The following is a 22,582-nucleotide window of genomic DNA, read 5'->3' as shown; positions in this document are numbered from 1 at the left end:
TCCATACTATGAAGATGGCTTAGATTTATGTCACCAGTGACATTTTAAAATATTTTCATATTTTACAAATTTGCAGCAATCTGGAAATCTACAGTTTATAAGAGGAGGCCTGTGATTTAGACAAATGTGAGACTGATATTGTTTCAATATACAAAAATAGTGAATATGTCTGACTGGTTCAGTAGGCACTATTTATGACAAATGAAGCCAATATGTCAATCTCACTGTGATGATTATTTTGGTTTCCCATCTGGTAGCTATCAAGATTATGCCACAATATAAAGTATAAGAGATATTTTGATTCAAAGGGTCACTGATTGATTGGACCAATTTTGATCTGACTATAGCAATAACTCAGCACTAGAGAAGGAGAGATTAGTAGCCTCTATGCTACTGCTAAATCCAGAAGTATTCATTTGGAAATGTTTACAAATTTCATGTGTTGAAAATGCAGCATGATTTGAATAAGAATTAGCATAGATTGCAGAAAGTCAATTATTTCTAATTATATATTTGATCCAACAAGATTTGTTTTATTTCTTAGCTTTTCCTCTGTATCCTTCCTTTGCTGAGTTTCTAACTCAAACAGGAGCTCTAACATTCTTACCAAATTGTTGCACTTTTGACGTTCTTTTTGGATATGTCTTACTACGACTTCTTTCAACTGTCTGGTTGGGTCGAGGAAGCTGGACAGAAATATCTTTATACATCTGCAAAGCTGTCTTCCCACTAGAAAATGCAACAAATATTATATGATAAGTAACTGAAAACTACAAAGTAAAGTATTGCAATTTATCCCTAGTTGGGAAAAGGAGAATTTTAATTGAATTAAAAATTCAAGTATCAGCAAGAGCTAAACCAATAAAACAAAAAACATGCCTAACTGGCCTGCTATTATAAGGTTTTCTCTTACTCTTAGTGCTTCTCAATTTGATGTAAAGCACTTCTATCTCTTTCACATTTTTACTTTATAATGTATATGGTATTGAAAAAGCACACCAATTTCATATTATGTGCTTCTTCGGCCTTTTTTTTTTCTCAACTAGTTATGTCCATAACAATAGATTTTCAAAAGGATTTTTCTAAGGAATAGAATAGAATAGAATAGAATTTTTTATTGGCCAAGTGTGACTGGACACACAAGGAACTTGTCTTGGTGCATATGCTCTCAGTGTACATAAAAGAAAAGATATGAATAGAAGAGAAATAAAGTGATTTTTTTCCCAAAAATACTTCCTGAAAAAAACCAATTTCATTGAGTCTTTGCTGCTATCCCTTACCCCTAGAAATACCAGATTATTTTGTCATTGAGTTTGTATTGCCTATACATTTTGAAGAATGCAACATTTCAACTAGTATGCGATACATCTTTCAAACCAAACAGATTAGGATTATAGGCACAATGTGCCTATAAAGTGCCTTTAGTCTAAAGTTACCATCTTCACTATCATCAATTGTCCTCCAAAAGCTGATGTGTATATCTACGAAAAGCCCTTTCATCATAATCAACTTCTCAGGCCTAAGAAACTAATCTCAACCCAACAATTACCATTTAATACAATATGGAGTTCCCCGATTCACTTATTTAATCCAACATCTGATCTTCAGTTTATTTGCTCATGCCACAGTTGGTCACTTGGTGAAAAACCTGTCTTCAAATTTATCCAAAATCTGGCATGTGACCTTAGGACCACAAGCTATTATTATTGTTAAGGCCACTAGTATGATAAATTTAAACTAGGACTGTTTCCAAGAGTAGAAAGTGATTACCTACCCTAGGAAACGTAGTAAATTTCATAATCAGTGCAATTTACTCTTATGGCATTTAAACCTCATTTCTCATAGCACTTTATCCTTACTTTACCTTGCTTTCTTTCTAGTGGTAACTTTAGACACAACTATGTATCCACATCAACATGTTGCAAAGCAGACTGAAGCAATTACTATGTAGTCCTCTTGGCACCAATAGAAAAATGGCTTGTTGTTGCCTTCTTCCAGGATGTTTCCTTAACTTCCTATTCCAGCCTACCAAGATCAGTCAAGGTTACCTAGATACTGCCATCCAGCTGGGCTAAAAGATAGACAAGTGGAATATCAGCAGGTATGGTTCCCCTTCATTCCGAAAGACAAACTGCTGATGCCATCCCCAGTTTCCAATTCATAATAATCAATGTGGCTGATACACTAGGATATCTATGAGAGTGTCCTAGAGATACGTTTTCAAAGATTCAAGAATTCAGAGATCTGTCTTTAGAAATTGTGATTTTAGAAGCTTTCTCTGTGTGTCTATGGATAGACCTCTGGTGCCAAACAGAAAGTAAAGGAGTACAGTGGAAGAGAAAAGGGCTCCCCTGGGACCAGAGAAGGGTGGCACATGAATTAACAACCAGTTCGCCCAGTACCAAAAATGTGAGGGTGCACGCATGCACTTTGCTTGTGCATGCAGCTTGCACGCATAGGTGCAGCTTAAAAAATTTTGCTAAATAGGATGGCATAGTGCTGGGGTGGATGGCAAGCCCACACGCAGGTCGTAACTACCAGTTCACCCAAACCAATCCGAACCAGCAGCAGCCCACCACTGCCTGGGACCCAAAGTTCTCTGGTCCTCTGACATGGCTCTGGAAGAACAGAAAGCTATACCAGTAATGGAGTCATTTATTTTCCTGCCATATGAATCAATGAGATGGACCCTGTTTGTAACAAAATAAGGTAATAAAAATAAACCCTGCTACCTTGCTAAAGACTTCTCTCACCTTGGATTCGCCATCTCACCCTCCAAAAGACTGCTCTGCTCATTAGTAATGTTATCTTTAACTTCAGCTTAAAGATACCCTTGAATTACTCCACTTAAGTAGCAACCAAACTAACTCCCTTCCCTAGGGAACCTTATTTAAAATCCCAATATTCCTGTTTATAGAGCTAACTGTACAATATATAATTCTGTTAAATGCTTCTATTTTTTTCTGCATTTGTTACTTTTCTTAAGAAAGTTACTAAAGAATCTATATAAAGTGAATAAAACTTGTGTTAAGGGCCTAAATACAGAAATATTCTTTCGAGTGTATGAACCACAGAAATTGACTGAAGCTTGCCAATTTAAAGCCCTGATCTAAGATGATGTGTACAAATCAAGCATATATTTAAAAAAAAAAAACAGGCCTGGAATAGCAATCTATTAGATACTATTACCTACCAAAAACAAAACCCTGAACTTGACTGGTTCAAGTCAAGAAGTGTACCTACTTCAGTACAGATTGGTGTGTTCACACCAGATGCAGTGAACAGATCTCCACATTCTGCACACGCTGTAGTGTATACCATTAGCTCCACACAAAACAATTACAGTTAGCTAAACAAATGTCAATTGTAGTGCCCAGATTCAAGATTTAGACACTTAATGTAAGGAAAACATACAAGAATTTCAGAATTTAAATGACGAACAATGTTCTGTAAATACTTTATAAAACAGTTTAGAACAAAGAGACATTCTACTGTTATTATGTGCTTTTCTCCTTATTGTTGCATATCTGATTGAATAACCTTTTCAGGTTAAACAACACAAACTCAAGGCCTTCTCAAGCCAGATCAGGCAGAAATATAGTGTGGTATACTTTACTGTCCCAGTTGTGATGGGTTCTAACAGCACATAAAACTTAGGCATGTATCTTCAAATATGTGTCCATACTAACATTTTTAAATCATAATTTAATCACTTTTCAGAGTGGGACTCTTTACTCAGTTATGAGGGTAAGAAAGAAGAAGAATCATGCTTCTCATAAGATGCCATAATATACATACTTTATATTTACATCACACACTTAAATTAAGAAATTCCAGGAGAAGTTGATGCTGTAAAACTTTATTTTTTATTACCATTAGTGTCCTATGGCTCTTTCAAACCCAAATACTATTTGCTAGTCCCAAATTTGGGATAGCTCATTGCTTACGATAATTTCTAAAGCATTCAGTTTTAAGTAATCACAGAGTTACATTCTTAACAAACTTACAAACTGAACCTAAAATGACAGTAAGTGTCCTAATGATTCAGAATATAAAATTTAAATATGCTGGCTATATTTCAAGTCATTTCCAAGTAGAAGAAACTTATCTACTCCAAGTATACGTGAAGGAAACGATATACAGGCACATACACCTATTCTCCCTCATCACACACACACAAAAAAGCCATCCAATTGTTTATGATACTGCAGTCCAGCAAGGCAGAAACATTTAATATCCATGAAATTACCAGGAATACATTTTGACTCCAATAAGTTACTACATGCCATTACAATCAACCAACGAACTATATATTTGTAAACAGAACTCTTAAAACATTAAAGCATATTTCAGCTTTACAAACTCTGCAGCTGTAATTTTAATAAAAGGCTGGAGATGAGTTCCTCAAATCCCTTTTAAAGCTTTGATTATAATATTTGTCTCAAAAAATGGACTAAAAACCACAGCAACAATACTTAAACTTCCAGATTCCGTGAACTAAGAAAAAAACACCATATAAATGCATCTTGAAATACAACTTCAAATCACAACAGTAATATTATCTTATTCTTACCTATATCGATGTTTATAACCAAGAGATCCAAGTTTGCCAAGTTTTCTTGATAGAGAATTAGATTCATTTTCTGGCATTCTGTTTCAATTTAAAACACAGAGTACATTTGTCTTTATAGGACTAGCTATAAATAAAAGAGAATATTGATTGCACATAATCTCCTTCTCTATTACTACTGGGGGCTCATATGCTCAGAATCAGCTGTCCATCTGGTCACCAACTTCCTGTAAATTGAAGCTGGTCTGAGATACTCTGCTTTGAAAGTTTGATTATTTCAGAAAAACACCTCCCACAAGGTTATTTGTGATGCGCTGGCTGCAATTGACAAACTGCAAAATTTTCCATCCTACTGGCAGGCTCTGAACTTCCATGACCGTTTTCACTCTGGCTACCAGAGATCCAGCAGCACCTCCCTCCCCATCCCCTCCCAATCATAATTGAAGGGCGATTTTTCACTGCAGTTTTTTTTCTTTGAGAACTGGAAATCACATAGTTTTTTTTTAAGTTCATACAAATAGATCCATACAAATATTAATTTTTAAAATCACATGAATTTTCACCTCCATAGAAGAAATGCTGAATATTTGATACTTTAAGAAAGGAACAAGACTGAAGAAGGGGAAATCTTCATTGGGGATGTTTTTTGAGGGTAGCCCGAATACACCTCGTCATTTTTCTCTTAAAGTTTCTTGTGCATTACTCTTGGCTTGCCACCAAACCTTATTCAATTATATGTCAGATCCTTGGCACTATATTTCCACAGAGATGGCTCCTGGTTTTCTTGGGTAAGAACTGAGACCACAGTGCCTATGTTTTTTTCAGGACTGAAATACCAGCATGTATTTCTGATGGTTGCAGCATCCCGGGGTCCATGACTGCCATTTGAGACCTTCCCAGTCAGCTTCCAACAAGCAAAGTCAATGGAGGAAGCTGGATTCTCTTTTTTTAAAAAAATTTGATTTATATGCCACCCTTCTCCGGAGACTCAGGGCGGCTTACAATGCGTTAAGCAATAGCCTTCATACTTTTGTATATTTATACAAAGTCAGCTTATTGCCCCCACAAACTGGGTCCTCATTTCACCTACCTTAGAAAGGATGGAAGGCTGAGTCAACCTTGAGCCTGGTGAGATTCGAACTTACAGTAATTGCAGACAGCTGGTGTTAATCACAATGCTATCAGTCTGCTGAGCCACCATGATGTGATTCACTTAACAACTGTGAGTGCAAGTCAAGGACTACCTGTATTTTCTTTTTGATTCATTCATGTCTGAGGGCTAATATTCAGAGAACATAGAATAATAGGGTTGGAAAGGATCTTTGAGGTCTTCTACCCCCTGCTCGAGTAGGAGACCCTAACCATTTGTTCTATGGTTCTACCATTTGTTCTGTGCAAGGGCTTTCCTTGGTATAGGAAAAATCTTTGCTGCCCATTTGGGTTACAAAAAATGGACTCCGGGCAAGCAGGAAAAAAAAAAAGATTAAGTTAAGAAAAATCACCATCTCAGAGTTACTCATTACTGTAATTGGAAAAATCTTGCTTGTGCAGTTGCAGACCAAAGCCAGTGGCTACTTATCTTCCATTCTTATTTTTGGATCAAAACCAGTGTAATGAAATGTGCACACCTATCTTAAACACAGCTAGACAAACAAACATACTTGATTTTTAAACTTTAGATAAGATTTAAATATATCTTCCCTAAACTACTCAGATATACCTTTTTTACTGTCGTTCAGTAACAGATTCCTCAGAGTTTCAGCTCACTTACCTGAAGAACGTATGCTGTTCTACACAACATTTCCATAAATGCTTGCATGCAGTTTTGTTGTGTGCTTCAAAAAAGAAGGAAGTTTCATTACACTGAAATAAAAAAAATGATAATATTATGGGGATCACTCTGATGTAAAGGATTTGCACTTAATATACTGAGCATGTAAGTGCTAAATACATTTTTTTTATGTCTAGCCTCCTAGATCAAACACCATTTGTGATCATTGAGAATTTTACTGAAGTTATGCCTACTGATACAGTGTAGAAACTTTGATCACTTTATCTTGGGAGATCAGGCATTACCTCAAGTACTATTTAAATAATTTTGAACTTGGTAGGGCTTTTGTCTTTCTTTGGTTCATTAACTGGGAACCAAATATATGCACCAGAGTTGTTTTAAATACAAATTGATTTGTAGAGCATACCAAGATATAGGACTGACCTACAACAAAAGTAATGCTCAAATCACTGAGAGATATGCAGAAATTAGCAGAATTAGCAGAAATTATTCTAAATAGATGTTTATCAACCATGAGATGTACAGAAAATGGTACTGAAGAAAGTTTGAAGTGTTTTTTTTTCTTCATTAAATCACTTCTATCGAAATGTTCTAAACATTTCTTTTTAAAAAGGAAATTCGGGCCCAAAAAATATTACCCTTTCAATGAAACTGTCAGTTTAATTCATTCATAGAAAATGTAAGTGGAATTAGAGTACTTTTAACAACCAAAGAAAATCTGCTATTGTTTATACAATATCTAAAACATGAATAAAAACAATCTTATTATAACAGATTGACTTTTAAAATGAAAAAACCATATACAAGCTTATAAAGCACTAATTTTTTAAAGTACACAGTAATTGCAGGATTTAACTTCCTTCTTGAATATCACCCTTCTAGCTCCACTAATAAATTATAAGATCATTGGGGTGCATCTGAAATACTATTTGCATCCTTGACGTTATATTCTAAGATACTTGAAATAGAAACTATATATACACTTTATCAAATAATAATTGACATAGTGAGCATCTGTGACATGTTTTCTTTTAAAAATCTAGCAAACAGAAAACATTAGGAGTTTAGGAGTATTTTAGATCGTATTTTATTCTAATTGTATTTTAATTGCGAGTTATTCCAATCTTACTTAATTTGTTTTACCAAACCTTTGTAATGATTTGTCTTTGTAATTCTGCACTTGATATGGCCCAAAGGGCTAATCAATAAATAAAATTGAATTGAATTGAAACATTAGGAAACAAAGTTCTAATCTCCTTCAATATGGAAAGTCAAACCACACTCTAATAAAAGCCTTGGTGGCGTAGCAGATTAAAAGCACTGTTAAGTAACACCAGCTGCCTGAAGTTACTGCAAGTTCAAATCTCACCAGGCTCAAGGTTGACTCAGCCTTCCATCCTTTCGAGGAGGTAAAATGAGGACCCAGTTTGTGGGGGCAATAAGCTGACTTTGTATAAAAAGAACACCACTGGGGGGGGGGCGAAAACCCTACTAAGCAGGTATATACAAAAGTATGAAGGCTATTCCTTAACGCATTGTAAGCCTCCCTGAGTCTCTGGAAAAGGGTGGCATATAAATCGAATCAATAAATAAATAAATGAATGAATGAATGAATGAATGAATGAATGAATGAATGAATGAATGAATAAATGAATAAATAAATAAATTTGTAACTGGCTTTTCTAAAATGTGATACTCAGAACCAGAAACAATATTCTAGGTATGATATGATCAACACAAAACAGAGAAGAACAATCACTTTGTGGGTAATCTTGGCACTATATTTTCATTGATTTCAGCCTAGGATTAGATTTCTTTTATTTGGAGGTGCAGGGGAGGTGCATACACTATTGGCACAGGTTCAGCTTGTAAATCACCAAAAAATTCAGATCCTTTACACATGTACCGCTGTAAATTAAGGTTACACCCTTTGATTTTTCATATTCAAATGAAGGACATAGTATTAAAGTTTTTCTTTGTGGATTCTGTCTATTGTTCCAGCTTGTCAAAATTCTGTATTTTGAGACTGATAAAATAGATGCTTAGCATTCCCTTGGATAACGTATTTTGTAATCCCCTATCAAAGTAATTTATAAATATGTTGAATACAGTGCCTAGAACAAGGTTCTGTAATATTCTACTTGACATCTCCTTCCATCTCAGTGTGAAGTTACTTGATGTATAGTAACTGGGTATAACTGTTCAACCAGTTCTATAATTATTTAAAGATAGCATAGATCAACCCACATTTTGACCTATTTTCTACTAGAATTTCATTGGAACGTTATCATTAAAATCAATCCGAATAGATTTGGAAAATAGATGCAATGCAGTTTGGACATTCATATCAATGCAGAAAATTGAATACATTTAGATTTTCAGATAGAAAAAATACACGTACACATATACAAAAGTCTGTTACATCTTTAATATGGTTTGAAACTTTCCAAATTGAAAGTTGGTTTGAATCAGGGGTGAAATGCTCCCGGTTCGGACTGGCTTAGGCGACTAGGTAGCGATGGCGGCGGACAGTTCGGAGAACTGGTAGCAAAAATCCCTGCTGGCTGAGGAATTCTGGGAGTTGAAGTCCACAAGTCTTAAAGTTGCCAAGGTTGGAGACCCCTGTTCTATTGGGTAAGTTTTTTTCCCCTTTGGGAGCTTTAAAAAAAATAGTTAATTGGGTTTTTTTTAGTTGTTCTTTTTTTAGACCTAGCCATTTAAAGTTTAGGAAATTTTAAATTTAGCTGCTTTTATATAAAAATAAAAATAAATTAAAATAAAATAATTTTTGTGCAGCTTTCTGAGATTTAGTGTGTTTCTGTAGTGTTTCACTCTAACTACCCAAACACACAAAATCTCACAAAGGTGTATGTGGAATTTTGTGTGTGTAAAGTGTGAAAGTTGGTTTTTTGAGCTTTTTGTGGCTGTGTGAGGTTCCTGCTTGTTGCGGGGCCATTTTGAATCTAGCACAGCTGCTTTTACATTGTGGGTGAGCCAGTTGTGTTGTGTTGTGTTTTATAGGTTAAAAAAGGGCAGAGAAGTGACATTGACTTGGCCACGCCCACCCAGTCACCTTACCACCAAGCCCCGCCCACTAATTAAGCCACGCTCACAGAACTGGTAGCAAAAAAATTTAGATTTCACCCCTGGTTTGAATCACTCTGGAGTTTCAACTTGGAAATGTCAATTATACTGCTGAATTACACAATATTCACACAATCTACATGTTTCACACAAGATATACACTAGGTGTCTTCTAACAGCAATGTTGAGAGACCTTATCATTCAGCAGCATTCCTTTAACATGTTCCTTTTTCAAAAGGAGAAATGAAAAACAGGACCATTCCACTGAAAAATCAGAGGAAAGAAACAGCTTAATGGATCTGCTCCCTCTCTCAGGGAAACAGCAGAGAGAAAGATGGAAAACAAGGCCAGACCACTGTCTCAGCTAGGATTCAAATGTTTGTAGTTCTGGAATTTTTTCTTTTGCAGCTAGACATATTCAGAAATTATGCTTAAAGGAGCTTCTTTCTTTGTGCTCTATCCCAATCTCTTTATGCGTGTGGGTGTGTGCGTGCAAGTGTGTATATTCTGGTTTTTAGACAGCAAGTTTGTAAAAGGATCCCTTTTTTAAAGCAGGTCTTTATGAGCTGCTGTGTAAGGTTTTCAGCTAAAAAAGATAAAATACTTGAAATAAGTCAACAAGACATAAAAAAAACTACTGCATTTTAAAAAAAAAAATAACAAGTATATATTACACACAATTTAAGAATGTGTTTTGGGGATGATCTCTCCAACTAATTTCACCTTACACTTCAATTGGTAATTTATCAACAGCACATGTGTGATTGCTACTTTCTACCCCTCAGGACTGAATTTTAGACAGTCCATCTACCCAAACATGTTTCAGCAAGTATCAGTACCTGGCTGATCTTGTTGGAAGTAAGTTGGAAGCTAACAAGAATGAACCTGGTAAATATTTGACTGAGAGAATAACAGAGCTACATGCTAGATTGAGAAGCTGAAGAAATGTCCTGGAAGAAAGTCATTGCAAAACACTTCTATATCATGTAGCCCATAAAGCTACAAAGATATAGGTATCAAATATTTATTGATTTACTTTGACACAGACCCTCCTAAACTTTGTTATTTGTTGGGTAAATTTGCTTTGTTTCTGATCCCTCTCATCCTCCGATTGGAGATCTTGGAAGAATAAGAGTTAACTTTTTGATCTCGAGTTACTATTACCAAGCAGTTTGCTCTATTCATTTTGCAATCACCAAATATGGATACTACTTCACTGCCATTTAAAATAAGAATCATCACTCCAGCTAACATTTCTACCGTATGTAGAACGTTTCCAATACCAAAAAGTTTTGGGCAAACTCTGTCCCTATCTCTTTGTTTCTTCATTACTGAATTACTGTGATGGCCAGTATATACAATCCCAATTGTAGTGCAAAAATATAATTTCATCATTTAACTAAAATAAGAATGGTTTTAATCAGGATTAGTAACAAAATCAAGTCATATATAGACACATTTTTTTTCTTTTAGTGACCCTGCAATCCAGTGGTGGGTTGTGCCTGGTTTTGACATCATAATTGATGATCTGGGCATGCGCAGAACTCGTGCGCGCACGCAAAGCGAGCTCCCGTTGCACATGCTCCCATTGTGAACCGGTAGTAAAAGTAAGTAGAACTCACCCCTGCTGCAATCCCTTGCATTGGGAGGAAGTCAGGCAACTGAATGGAGCTGAGCATTTACTGGCTTGATGCCCTTGCTGATTCCTATGTGGAATTCACAGTAAATACTTTCTCTTTGTGCCCAGATAGAGAAATATCTGTCGCTAACTAGGATCGAGCTCACGGCCTCCTGATTGGGAAGTGAGAGCTCCACCTATAGGCCACCATGACATTCATACAGGCACATTTATTATATGCATACATTAGCTGCCTTACTTTCATGTGGTCTCATTTATGTAGACATTACAGGCAGTGCAAACATTCTACTGTAACAGTTGTGTTAGAATTACAACTTTTTCTTCCTAGTGTTTTCCTACAAGTTCAGGGTCTGTTTTGGATCAACCAAAAGTAGAACATTTACTTGTGACTGGAACTGATTGATTGGCTTGTCACCCATGCCTGATGTTATGGGCTAGAGACAGTGACTGCCTAAAGTCACCCACTGAGACTTTCGTGCCTAAGGCAAGACTGGAAATCAATCTCCTGGTTTCTAGACTGATGCCTTAATCACTAGAGCAAACTGGCTCCCATGTGTTGGAATTATAACTGCCAGACATAATCCGGAGGGTATCATGTCAGGGAATGCTACATGATAAGAACTTTAAAAGCCCCACCTCAAATGTAAGAGGTAAACAAAAGAGCAGTAGCTGAGGTATTACCAATTATTTTCTACAATTTTTCCCATTAATAATAATAATAATAATAATAATAATAATAAAGTTATGATGGTACTGAAAAAGACTTACTTGTCCTTGAAGTTCTGGCCATCACAGAACCACTGCAGTCACATTATCACAATCTGGGTACTTGGCAATTGGCTTGTGATATCCCATGGTCATGTGATCACTGTTTGCAACTTTCCCTGCTGGCTTTCCACAAGCAAAATCAATGGGGAAGCTGACAGGGAAGGTCATAAATTGCTTGCACAATCCTCTGCCTGGAAATACCCACTCCTGATCCTACAACAATGGAACTATTCCTTGCACACCCTCCCCTGCCCAACCACTCCGGCTTTCCACATTTCCATATCTTGCAGGCCAAGACATGGCAACAGCCATCCCTGGCCCTATACCTTACATGGCTGCCTGCTTGTAAGCTGCCTGGGACTCATTTAACAATGTGTGATTTCCATTGTTAAGTAGTCATGTGATGTCATGCTTTATGACCACATTGCTTGGTGATGGAAATTCTTACTTCAATTACCATCCTTGACTGACTACTTATAGTTGTCTACAGAACAATCCTTTGCAGATTTACCCATAAATCTCACAATTATTTATATTCTGAAATTATTGAATCTATAACCTACCTTTATTTTGTACTACTCAAGTTAGTGTAAATATTCCTGCCTCCTATTTTCCTCACAACACTTAAACTGTGAAGTGTGTCGGTCTGGCCCACAATCACAGAGCCATCTTATTAATGCCTTTTATTGTTTTCACACTTTTTACAGGGTTGTACTTAAGGGACGTGGGTGGCTCAGTGACTAAGACGCTGAGCTTGTCGATCGAAAATTCGGCAGTTCAGCAGTTTGAATCCCTAGTGTTGCATAATAGGGTGAGCTCCCATTACTTGTCCCAGCTTCTGCCAACCTAGCAGTTCAAAAGTACATAAAAAATGCAAGTAAAAAAATAGGGACCACCTTTATAGGGAAGGTAACAGCATTCCATGCGCCTTTGGCCACATGATCACGGAGACATCTTCGGACAGCACTGGCTCTTCAGCTTTGAAACGGAGATGAGCACCGCCCCCTAGAGTTGGGAACGACTAGCACATATGTGCAAGGGGAACCTTTACCTTTATAATACACTTAATTTAAAATTATAAAAATATAAACTTACATCTTTTCCCAAAACTCTAAGTTCAAAATGAGCTTCTTTGAAGTGGACCCTGGTAATTCTAGGCCTAAAATGTTTTTTAAAAAAAGGAAAAAAAAACACATAAAGATAGAAATGAATTTAATCGGGAAATATTGAAAGAATCACTCTAACTATAAAAAGTTAATACAGTAGCCATTCTTTAATTCCTTAGAAACATATAGGTATATCTATACCAATTCTCTATAATAGATAGATCAGACATTAATTCTAAATTGGAAATAAGCATTCCATAGCCCACAATGACCCTAAGCTGTATTTCCCCCAAGCTGTTTTATTGCAGTACAAAATTATAGATGCAGGTAATAACTGAATACAGTGGTGTGTATGCAAAGAGACTAGAACCTGTTAACACTTTACCGACAGATGAGATTATTTGTAGCATAGGGTTGAATTGTGGGATCTCTCAGTCATATGACCACAATTTGACTTTTTACCAAAAAACGGCTTTTATTTCCAGTTTTTGCAAAAATGCCCTAGAGCAACCATGGCTTTGCTTAACAACTGATTCACTTAATGACCAAGCGATTCACTTAACAACTACTGAAAGAAAAGGTTGTAAAATCAGGTTGGACACGTGATCACCTGCTTTACATCATCACAACTTATGACCATAATGAGCAAACTCTATTATGGTTATAAACAGAAGACTATGTATGTAGTTATCAAAGCATACATGGGTGTATTCACGCAATCATCAGGACTCACATCTCAATCAAAGGGACTTTTTTCTTTACCAATTGAAGGAAAAATATTTACGGTACTTGGAAGATTGAACAGATGGAAAAGAAGGAACAAAGTTTGCATATGTATTGTTGCTTACCATCCATTTTGATATGGGCTATAGATTTTACTTACCAAAAATACTTTCCTACTTGCTTTTTATTCTTATAAACAACTACTCCTATAGGCTTCAATCCCAGAAAATATTCAGATTTGTTTTCACCCTGGAAAAAAATGTTAAATTAAGTTAAATTGTATTTGTTAATGTGATACTTTTTTCAAAAGAAAAATGCTTTTCATAAAGATCACTGTATAGAGATAAAGAAAAATATTTTCTAAACTGGTTCTATTATAGTAGTTGCAAAAAAAAAAAAATCCATTGTCAATATTAAATAAGCTTCCACTCCCTCCACTTAAGTCTGAGCCTACTCATTATCTATTTCCTGTTATTTTGAACTTCTTAAGGACTTTACTCAGATTCTGTGTTACTTTTATAATTTCTTGCCTGAACATATCTGTTGCATGTATATTCCTTTTATCTTCTAATAACACTTAGAATAAATCCCTCAGATTTGTAATCTTATACTTTTTATAATAGTTATTTGCCTTTTGTACGGCAATGCAACCACAATATTTAACAGAAAGTTCCCTAATCCATGCTTATCTTAAATATGAATTTTCAAAGATTTAACTTTTGTCTTTAAAAAAAGGATCTTGTTCCAGAGTAACAAAATTACTGCTTTGCAACAGGTAATCAAGGATTGCTGACCCTGTCCAGGATCCAGAGAATTATATAGTACAGTCTACAAACCTAGTAGGCTCAGCCTCTTGAACATCTTCTAAACTGCTTTTGGAATGGAAGAAAGTAAAAATAAATTTGTGGTTCAGCACTATAATTTTCTTTTCAAGGAAAATAATTCAACAGTTCTATAAAGATAGGGATCCCCAACCTCCAGGGCAAGGACCTGAACCGATCCACGGCCAGTAAGGAAGCAGGCTGCACAGCTGGAGGTGAATGAGTGAAGCTCATATGTATATGCAGCCACTTCCCACCACTGTCTCAGCTCCACTTTAGATCATCAGTCATTATATTCCCATAGGAGCGCTAACCCTACTGTAAACTGTGCATATGAGAATCTAGGTTGCATGCTCCTCCTCCTCCGTCTGTGGAAAAATTGTCTTCCACAAAACCAGTTCTTGGTACCAAAAAGGTTGGAGACTTTTAACTTTAAAAATATTACTTACATAGACAGGATAAAGATCCACTCCATACATTTCAAGTGTCTTTGCTACTCCTAAGTAATTCAATTCTGCCTCAGCTGGAACTTGGCCCCTGTTGAATAAATAGCAATAGCACAGACTTATATACCACTTCACAGTGCTTTACAGCCCTCTCTAAGCAATTTACAGGATCATCATATTGCCCCCAACAATCTGGGTTCTCATTTTACGACTTTGGAAGGAGGGACGTTTGAGTCAAACTTGAGCCGCTCAGAATTGAATTCCTGGAGTGAGCAGTAAGTTAGCCCTGTAGTACCGCATTCTAACCACTGCACTACCATAACATTCTTAGATGTATTTATTCAGAACAAAGTAAGTCTATCTAAATGGACATCTTATACAGCACACTAAAATCCTTACAAATTATAAAAGATTTCATCTGGGTTATATAATCCAAAACCTTCAAAAATTAGGAAAATATACAATCTGTTGTGACCTTGGCTTCCAGAGTCATTAAAACACACGAGTAGTCCCAAAAACCTCTTTTATTGCAACAACTGTGAATTATGTTCATTCACAGCTGAGTCCCAATTAGTTGCAAAAAGTCCTTCAGGAGAAGTCCTTATCACAAACCTTTATCTCCTTTCACATGCTGCCAAAGACCTACGTGGCAAAGCCACACAGAGTCCAGAATCAAACAGTGATGCTGACTGGGAACAGAATTAACAACGTTGCTTTCCTGCAAGGGCCCGACATTTCTTTCCTCCTCTTTTAAGCCTCATGGGAGGGGCCAATCATCTCCAGGCCTTACTCCCGAGCTGTCCCTTTTAGTTTTAACTGTTCTTGCCTTCTGACAGCTCTGCGCATGCGCGCACTAGGAACAGGCTCATCCTGTTCCTCTGCCTCTCTGATGTCCGACTCTGAAGGCTCCAGAGTCTGTGTATAACTCTCAGTTGGCCCTGGCCCCATCTCTGCCTGCAGAGCCCTCATCCAAGCCTTCCCCAGACTCCAAGACTGGCCCATGTTCCTCCCCAGCCTCCTCACTGTCCGACTCCGTTGCCAGCTCCGCAGGCTGCTGGCGGATCATAACACAATCCTTCTACCATTTCAGAGATACATGTACTAGCTATATGAAAAATATTTTCAGCTAAAGCTCATGCAGTTTTTATTTGGAGCCCAAATGGGACTGTATAGAAACTTTGATTCCCAAAAGAACATAGAGTCAATATTTTAAGAAATACATTTAAAGTGAGAGAATATGTGTCCAGTGCAATTCTTCATCAAGAGAGTGGAATGATCAAAGTAAAGACTAATATATGGTTATGTTTTCTTACTAAGCTACTACCTTTTCCTTTGGGTTTATGCTCTTTCACTTTGAAAATAATTTTGAAAGATATTGAAAATTATTCCAGCAGAAACCGAAGTACTAGGAGTTTTCACAAGATGCAGTCTGATGATGTACTGTGGGCAGGCAGTGTCAGTTCTTAAGCAGAACATTATGCATTTGGAAGGGCAACAAGATCAGTTTGCTCTCCTTAGAGACATATATTTTAGAAGCAAATCTTTTTCAGGTCAGCAAGATATTTACATGAAATGATCATCTCCAAATTTAGAAGAATTATAACCTTAACACATTCTTAAGTATTTTCAACAGCTTTCCTTCAGAGGAAAATGTTAAAAGTCTGGTAGACTTGCCCTTGTGGCGCAGGGACTATTGAATCTATACCCACATTCAGTTGTAATTGCACCTTTTGTAAAAAATATAAGGTTACATTTTGTACACCTCTTTCAGTAAATTTTCTAGGCCATTCAGATCTATTTTATGTAATATGTTGATTCTCTTTCTTGGAATGTGGCAAAAATCAGTTTGCTTATAGAACTCCCTATGAATTGACTACACTGCAATAAAGTTCCTCTTTTATAGTTACTTGTACTTAGTATTTATTTTATTGTGATTTTGTGGAATACCGATCACAGAACATATTGAATTTGTTGTTCAATACAAAGAAAAACAAATTGCTACTATGTCCACGTGATTAACTGTCCTAATACCAGCAGAATTTATATTACTCATTGTTTACAGTTAAACCCTAACCCTAACCCTGATCACTGCCCTGTGATGCACTATTTATAAGATTATAGATACAAGAGTTTTAGTAGTTTATTCATCTTTTTTTCACCCCCACCACTTTGATTAAACATGTCATGCTTCTGAATCTATAGATATACAGGATTTCCTACCAGTATTTTTCATGTTCATCTATATTAGCGATGGCAAACCTGTGGCACGCAGAGCTATATCTGTGGGCACATGAGCGTTGCCCTAGCTCAGCTCCAGCGCACATGTGTGCACCAGCCAGATGATTTTCAGGCCTTCCGGGCACACCAGAAGTCACGAAATGGGCTGTGTCTGGCCTCCAGAGGGCCTCCGCGGGGGAAGGCCATTTTCGCCCTCCCCAGGCTCCAAGAAAGCCTCAAAAAATGGGCCTACTGGGTCCATAGGGCCATTGTGTGCCAAAAGCAGGGGGTCACACCTGCTGTCATGCACGCATGTGCGGGCCACATGGGGTGTGGGCACGCGCACACGTGACCCCCCACGTGACCCCCACTTTGGAACGCAGTGGCAAAAAGCTTAGCCATCACTGATCTATACTATTTAGTGGTGAGATTTGCATATGCTAAATCATAATGTGGCATGCATGGCTGGCATAACATGAAATGTAAATTAATTCATTTGTTTATAAACCATAGTTTATAAATCTAGTAAAATATACTTATCATTATGAAAACATGAAGCCTCTTAAGTCAATTCAGTTGCTACAATTTCACAGAAATATTTCTGAAATTTTCTTAGCAGCAGCAAAGAAGTGATTTTTCACTGCCTTACCCTGGGGTATATTTTAACTTCCTACTCTACTTTATAACCCCAAATAGTCACTGACTGTCTCCTATATAAATATAAGCCAGGCCAAGACCTGCTTAGCTTCCAACTCAAGACAAAGTTGTCCAGATGCTTCCACCTAGATAATTGTCTATGGTTATGAACCTAGCCATCTGTATTTTACTAAGTAAACCATAATTTTGAAAAACAAATCAGTAAGATATTCAGACCAACATCTCCAGTTAGAAATCACAATCATATCCTGGCTGTAATATGCATTTAGAAAGCACTAAACCAAAATGTATTATATTTACGTTTGTTCTGGCTAGATAAGAAAGGGATCCAGCACATAAGCATATTTTAAAAAGCAATCAAAGTAAAGGTCATTCTCAGAGAAATCTGCTTCTTTAAGGCTTTTTCTTTGCACAAGTTGTCATTTGACATTAGTTAATAAAACCAAATTCTTACGTCAGAGTTTTGTGTATTTGTTCTATGGCATCTTCTAATTCTTCTTTTTGGTCAGGAACAAAACGGTACTCTGAAACATAACTTGCAGTGTTCTTGCATGGATCATAGTCTCCAAGTTCAGCTATACAATGCACACAAAATATGAATTATTTGATTGCATACTTTTATAGATATTCACATAAAATATTTTATTGAAATTATACAATTAAAAATAATCTAATCTTAATTAACTAAATTAAACTAGATTATAGTATTTAATTTAAAAAGGGGAACATAGGAATATGGGGGGAAAATGAGAACAGAAACATTCATTCCCACAGAAAAAATTAACTATGGATCCCATTTTACATGTTGCAATAAAACAGGCATTACAATGAGTATGGGGTATCCTATTCCTGACCTGTTTTTCTTTTGCCCCTTGCAGAGAAGAAAAATGAGAGAAAAGGAAATTACAAGAGAGTAAGCAGGCATATAGAGGTGAATATATATTGTAAGAAATGTAGTGGTGCTAACAGTCCCAAGCACAATATATTCCCCATAGGATGCCTGCTTACTCCCTTGTAATTATTTCTTCACCAATTTCTTTGCTGTGTAAGGGAACAATGAGAAAAAATTGGACCAGGCACAGGAGAAATTGCTTATAAAGATAACCTGTTTTTTTCCCTTCCCATCTTGCAGAGACAATTGCTTAAACAACAGCGGGGGAGCGGGGGGGACAAGCAATCTTTGTAGGCAATCTCTCCTGCATTTGACATGTCCGCCCCCCCCCCCCACCAGTAGAGACTGGAGAGTAATGGATTACAAGAGAGTAATAATACACATGATGGGGAACATACCAAACTTTTGCATAGCACATTCACAGCTACCAGTACCACTTCATTCCTTTCGATGTATATGCCCCATTGTGTGTCTCCTTACTGTTTTGTAATCTATTCATGAATGTAAATACGGACATTAATTGCCTTATTAATTATCCCAGTGCTGTGGTGAGCATTCCAAATGGTGAAGGAGTGGGGGGGAAAGAAAGCAGAAGTAAAATTATTAGGTGGCAAACAAAAGCTTGAAGTTTGAAACTGATTAGTCTGGTCAGTTATAGATAGAGCTGCTAGTTGGCTATCCCATTACTGGGATGAGCATTCCAAAGAATGGAGAGGAGGGAAGAAGGAAAATACAGTCACAGTCATATGGTTTCCAACTTAGTGACTGCTTCGCTTAATGATAATGACATATGGACCTCAATCATTTTCAGCTGGGAAACTTAACATTTTAGAGCAAGCCAAATCCAAAAATCCTAGAGGATTCCTGAAAGTTTGGCATTCGGATGACTGCCATCAATAGATACATAGAAATAAACTTCATTTACACACTATTTAAAAGACACAATCAAAAGTCTAGGAAGGAAAGATATAGCCTAGAATATAATCTCTCTAGCAACCAACACCCAGATTAGCAGGAAATAGCAACAGATAAACAATCAAGGGAGAAGTCACACTCCACCAAGATTGGTGGCAACCTAGTAATGGTAGTCCTCCCTTAATAACACTAATTGAAACTGGCAACTCAGCACTAAGGAAAGCAGTCACTAAGTGAGAAATCACATACTTTCTGGTTGGAAAGAGAGATAACCACTCAGTTTCACATTTGCCTTTTAACCATTCCCTTCATCCTTTGGAATGCTCAAGTGCCTGCTTACTGTCTTGTACATATCAAAAGCAATGCAATTGCACCTGTAAACTGGTGCTGGGGAGATGCAGGCAGGCTATGCAAAAAGCTTAAGCACTCTCTTGAAATCTCTTCCTCTCTAAACTCTATATGTATTATGTTACTCTCTGCAATTCTATCCACATTGCTATATTTTTTTTTGTATTTTTTAAATAATTTTCAATAAAAATTTATATAAAAAAAGAAATCTCTTCCTCTCCAATCTCGGGGGTGGGGGGTGGGGGGGTGGAGCAAGCAATTTTTGTAGGCAATCTTTGCCTAAGCCTCCCCCGCTCCCTGATGATCTTCAATATCTCCCTCAGTTCTGAAATTCTTCAGAATGATACTTTGAAAAGAAGATATTGGATTCTAGACTGAAGACAGAAAAGAGTGAAATGATGATTCTTAAGAATTATTAAGTAGAAGCCCAAAAGTTACAATACTAAAACAAGCAAAAATGTCAACATTGCCTAATACATTTAAAAGAATGTGAAGGAATTGGGTGGTTATATAATTTTTTAAGTGAATAAAATAATAAATTTGTTTTATTTATATATTTATTAAATTTATATCCCGCCCATTTCTCCATCAAGTGACTCTAAATAAAACAAAATCATTACAAAAACAGTCTGGAAACACTCCATTACCATAAGATATACAAATTCAATATAGTTGAACATTTTATGATTTGGTCCTACATAAACTGAGCTCAGTTTTGTATGAGTTAAAACTGTACATATATTCACTTTGCAAAGTAAATACTAAAGAAGACTTAGCTCTTTTAAAGGCTAATTTATCTGTGGTGGCACAGTTTCTGTGGACTATTACTCCCTTCTCCATTGAAAATTTAATATGGGCTGGATCTCTGATAAAGTTATCATTTTTAGTGTGCAAAAGTACATGCAACAGCAAATTTTGGTAATCTTGAATATTGCCCCAAAGCTAATCTAGTGCATTAGGCTTAGTAAACCTAAACCATTATGTTTGAAAGAGGAATCAATATTTTTTTAGGAAACTATGACTAAAAATGCTGATCTTACATTATGTGTGAGTCAACCTTGTGTGAACATAGGTACCCAATGCATGTGTTTATTATCCCTCTGGAATGCATCTTGAAGAAGAAGAAATTCATAACAATCCACTATATTCAACTCAAAGAAACACAGGCTTTAAGATATAATCAACCCTGTACTGCAAATAAAAAAGGGAAAACTGTATCAGCACATACCCTGTATTGCATAAGCTCCCAACTGAGCAGCAATATTGACAGGACAAGGCAAACGCCCTTGTAAGACATCTTGCTTTACCTGCAAAAAGAACTGATACCTGAAACAAAGGCAAAATGAGCATTAGCACATACAATTGTATACTGCTTAACATGCTCATTTTTCTATGCAACAGTTTTATTTATGCTATTTAATTTATACTAGTATTGTTCATTTCAGTTTGAGATGGGATTGTGTTTTAAGTTAGTTCCACATGTATTCAAATGTATATCAATTCCATCTTATTTCCACATTAGCTTGTAATGTTTTTCACTATTTTCATAAATAATTATCCTTGGCATATTCATTTTAGACATAATTTTTAAACTGAAAACTACATAAAAATCTATACTATATATGCTTATTTAGGAAGGTCATATTTCATCTATTATAAACAATTCATCTGTTTGGTTTATTTATCTTTAGTTCAGATGCAAATTATTTTCCCCTTTCAAATATACGTGAAATTAAGTATGCTGGGCATGGATATATTTATTGAGAATCCTTTTTTTATTGTTATTAGTTTTAAATCTTTATTTGCTTTGACATCCTTTTTGTCAAGAGTGCCCCTTACAGTCCATAGTCTTAGAATTAAGAATCTTTATAGAGAGAGATGGTACTATTTTAATATTATAGTATTATTATTATTATTTTTAATTTGATTTATATGCCGCCCTTCTCCGGAGATTCAGGGCGGTTTACAATGCATTAAGCAATAGCCTTCATACTTTTGTATATTTATACAAAGTCAACTTATTGCCCCCACAAACTGGGTCCTCAATTTACCCACCTTAGAAAGGATGGAAGGCTGAGTCGACCTTGAATATAACATAGTATTATATATAGTATTGTGTTGACAACCTTAGCTTTTAGTGATCTTTTATGTCTTTTATGTCTTATAAGTTTCAGTTTTGTTATTGAAATGGGTGTAATCTTTCCTTATTATATTTTATGCTGGTCTATGATTAAAGTAAGGATTTAACTGACTGATTGATATGGCACTATGGTATTGTATGCTATGAATACCATTCAATTAACATTAAGAAGTGAAAGTTGTGTGTATAGTGAATAGGCATAAAAAGCATCTACCAATTTAGATGAAACATGTCTGCATTACTAAGTTTGAAACATTTGCAAAACACACACTCCATATAAGCCTAACTTCAATTAAGATGACTAAATGACACTGGTTCCTACATATATTCATGCATTCAACCATAACTGTCTGCAAAATAAAAACCTTCATTTGTGAGGTTGTTGACCCCGATAACGTTAAATTTCAAGGCTTATGCTAAAGTCAAACCACACCACATTACAAAAGGGTTTCCCTTACCAAACA

At 36.2% G+C, this 22,582-nt stretch overlaps 1 protein-coding gene across 1 annotated transcript in view; it reads right to left on the bottom strand.

Moving 5' to 3' along the window:
- Positions 1 to 22,582, bottom strand: part of EPB41L4A (erythrocyte membrane protein band 4.1 like 4A) — a 90,582-nt gene that overhangs the window by 30,061 nt on the left and 37,939 nt on the right. The window contains exons 5-12 of the mRNA XM_070935727.1: positions 21,207 to 21,304; positions 18,278 to 18,398; positions 14,953 to 15,040; positions 13,843 to 13,931; positions 12,949 to 13,012; positions 6,342 to 6,433; positions 4,574 to 4,651; positions 608 to 729 (exon numbers count right to left, since the gene is read on the bottom strand). Coding sequence (XP_070791828.1) covers positions 608 to 729; positions 4,574 to 4,651; positions 6,342 to 6,433; positions 12,949 to 13,012; positions 13,843 to 13,931; positions 14,953 to 15,040; positions 18,278 to 18,398; positions 21,207 to 21,304 — 752 coding nt within the window. The remainder of the gene's footprint in view (positions 1 to 607; positions 730 to 4,573; positions 4,652 to 6,341; positions 6,434 to 12,948; positions 13,013 to 13,842; positions 13,932 to 14,952; positions 15,041 to 18,277; positions 18,399 to 21,206; positions 21,305 to 22,582) is intronic.

This window comes from Pituophis catenifer, unplaced genomic scaffold (genome assembly GCF_029215685.1).
Source record: "Pituophis catenifer annectens isolate HBS135680 unplaced genomic scaffold, rPitCat1.0.hap2 SCAF_2, whole genome shotgun sequence".
Lineage (NCBI taxonomy): Eukaryota > Metazoa > Chordata > Lepidosauria > Squamata > Colubridae > Pituophis > Pituophis catenifer.
Note: the sequence above shows the minus strand (reverse complement) of the source record. Positions and strands in the feature narration are given on the sequence as shown.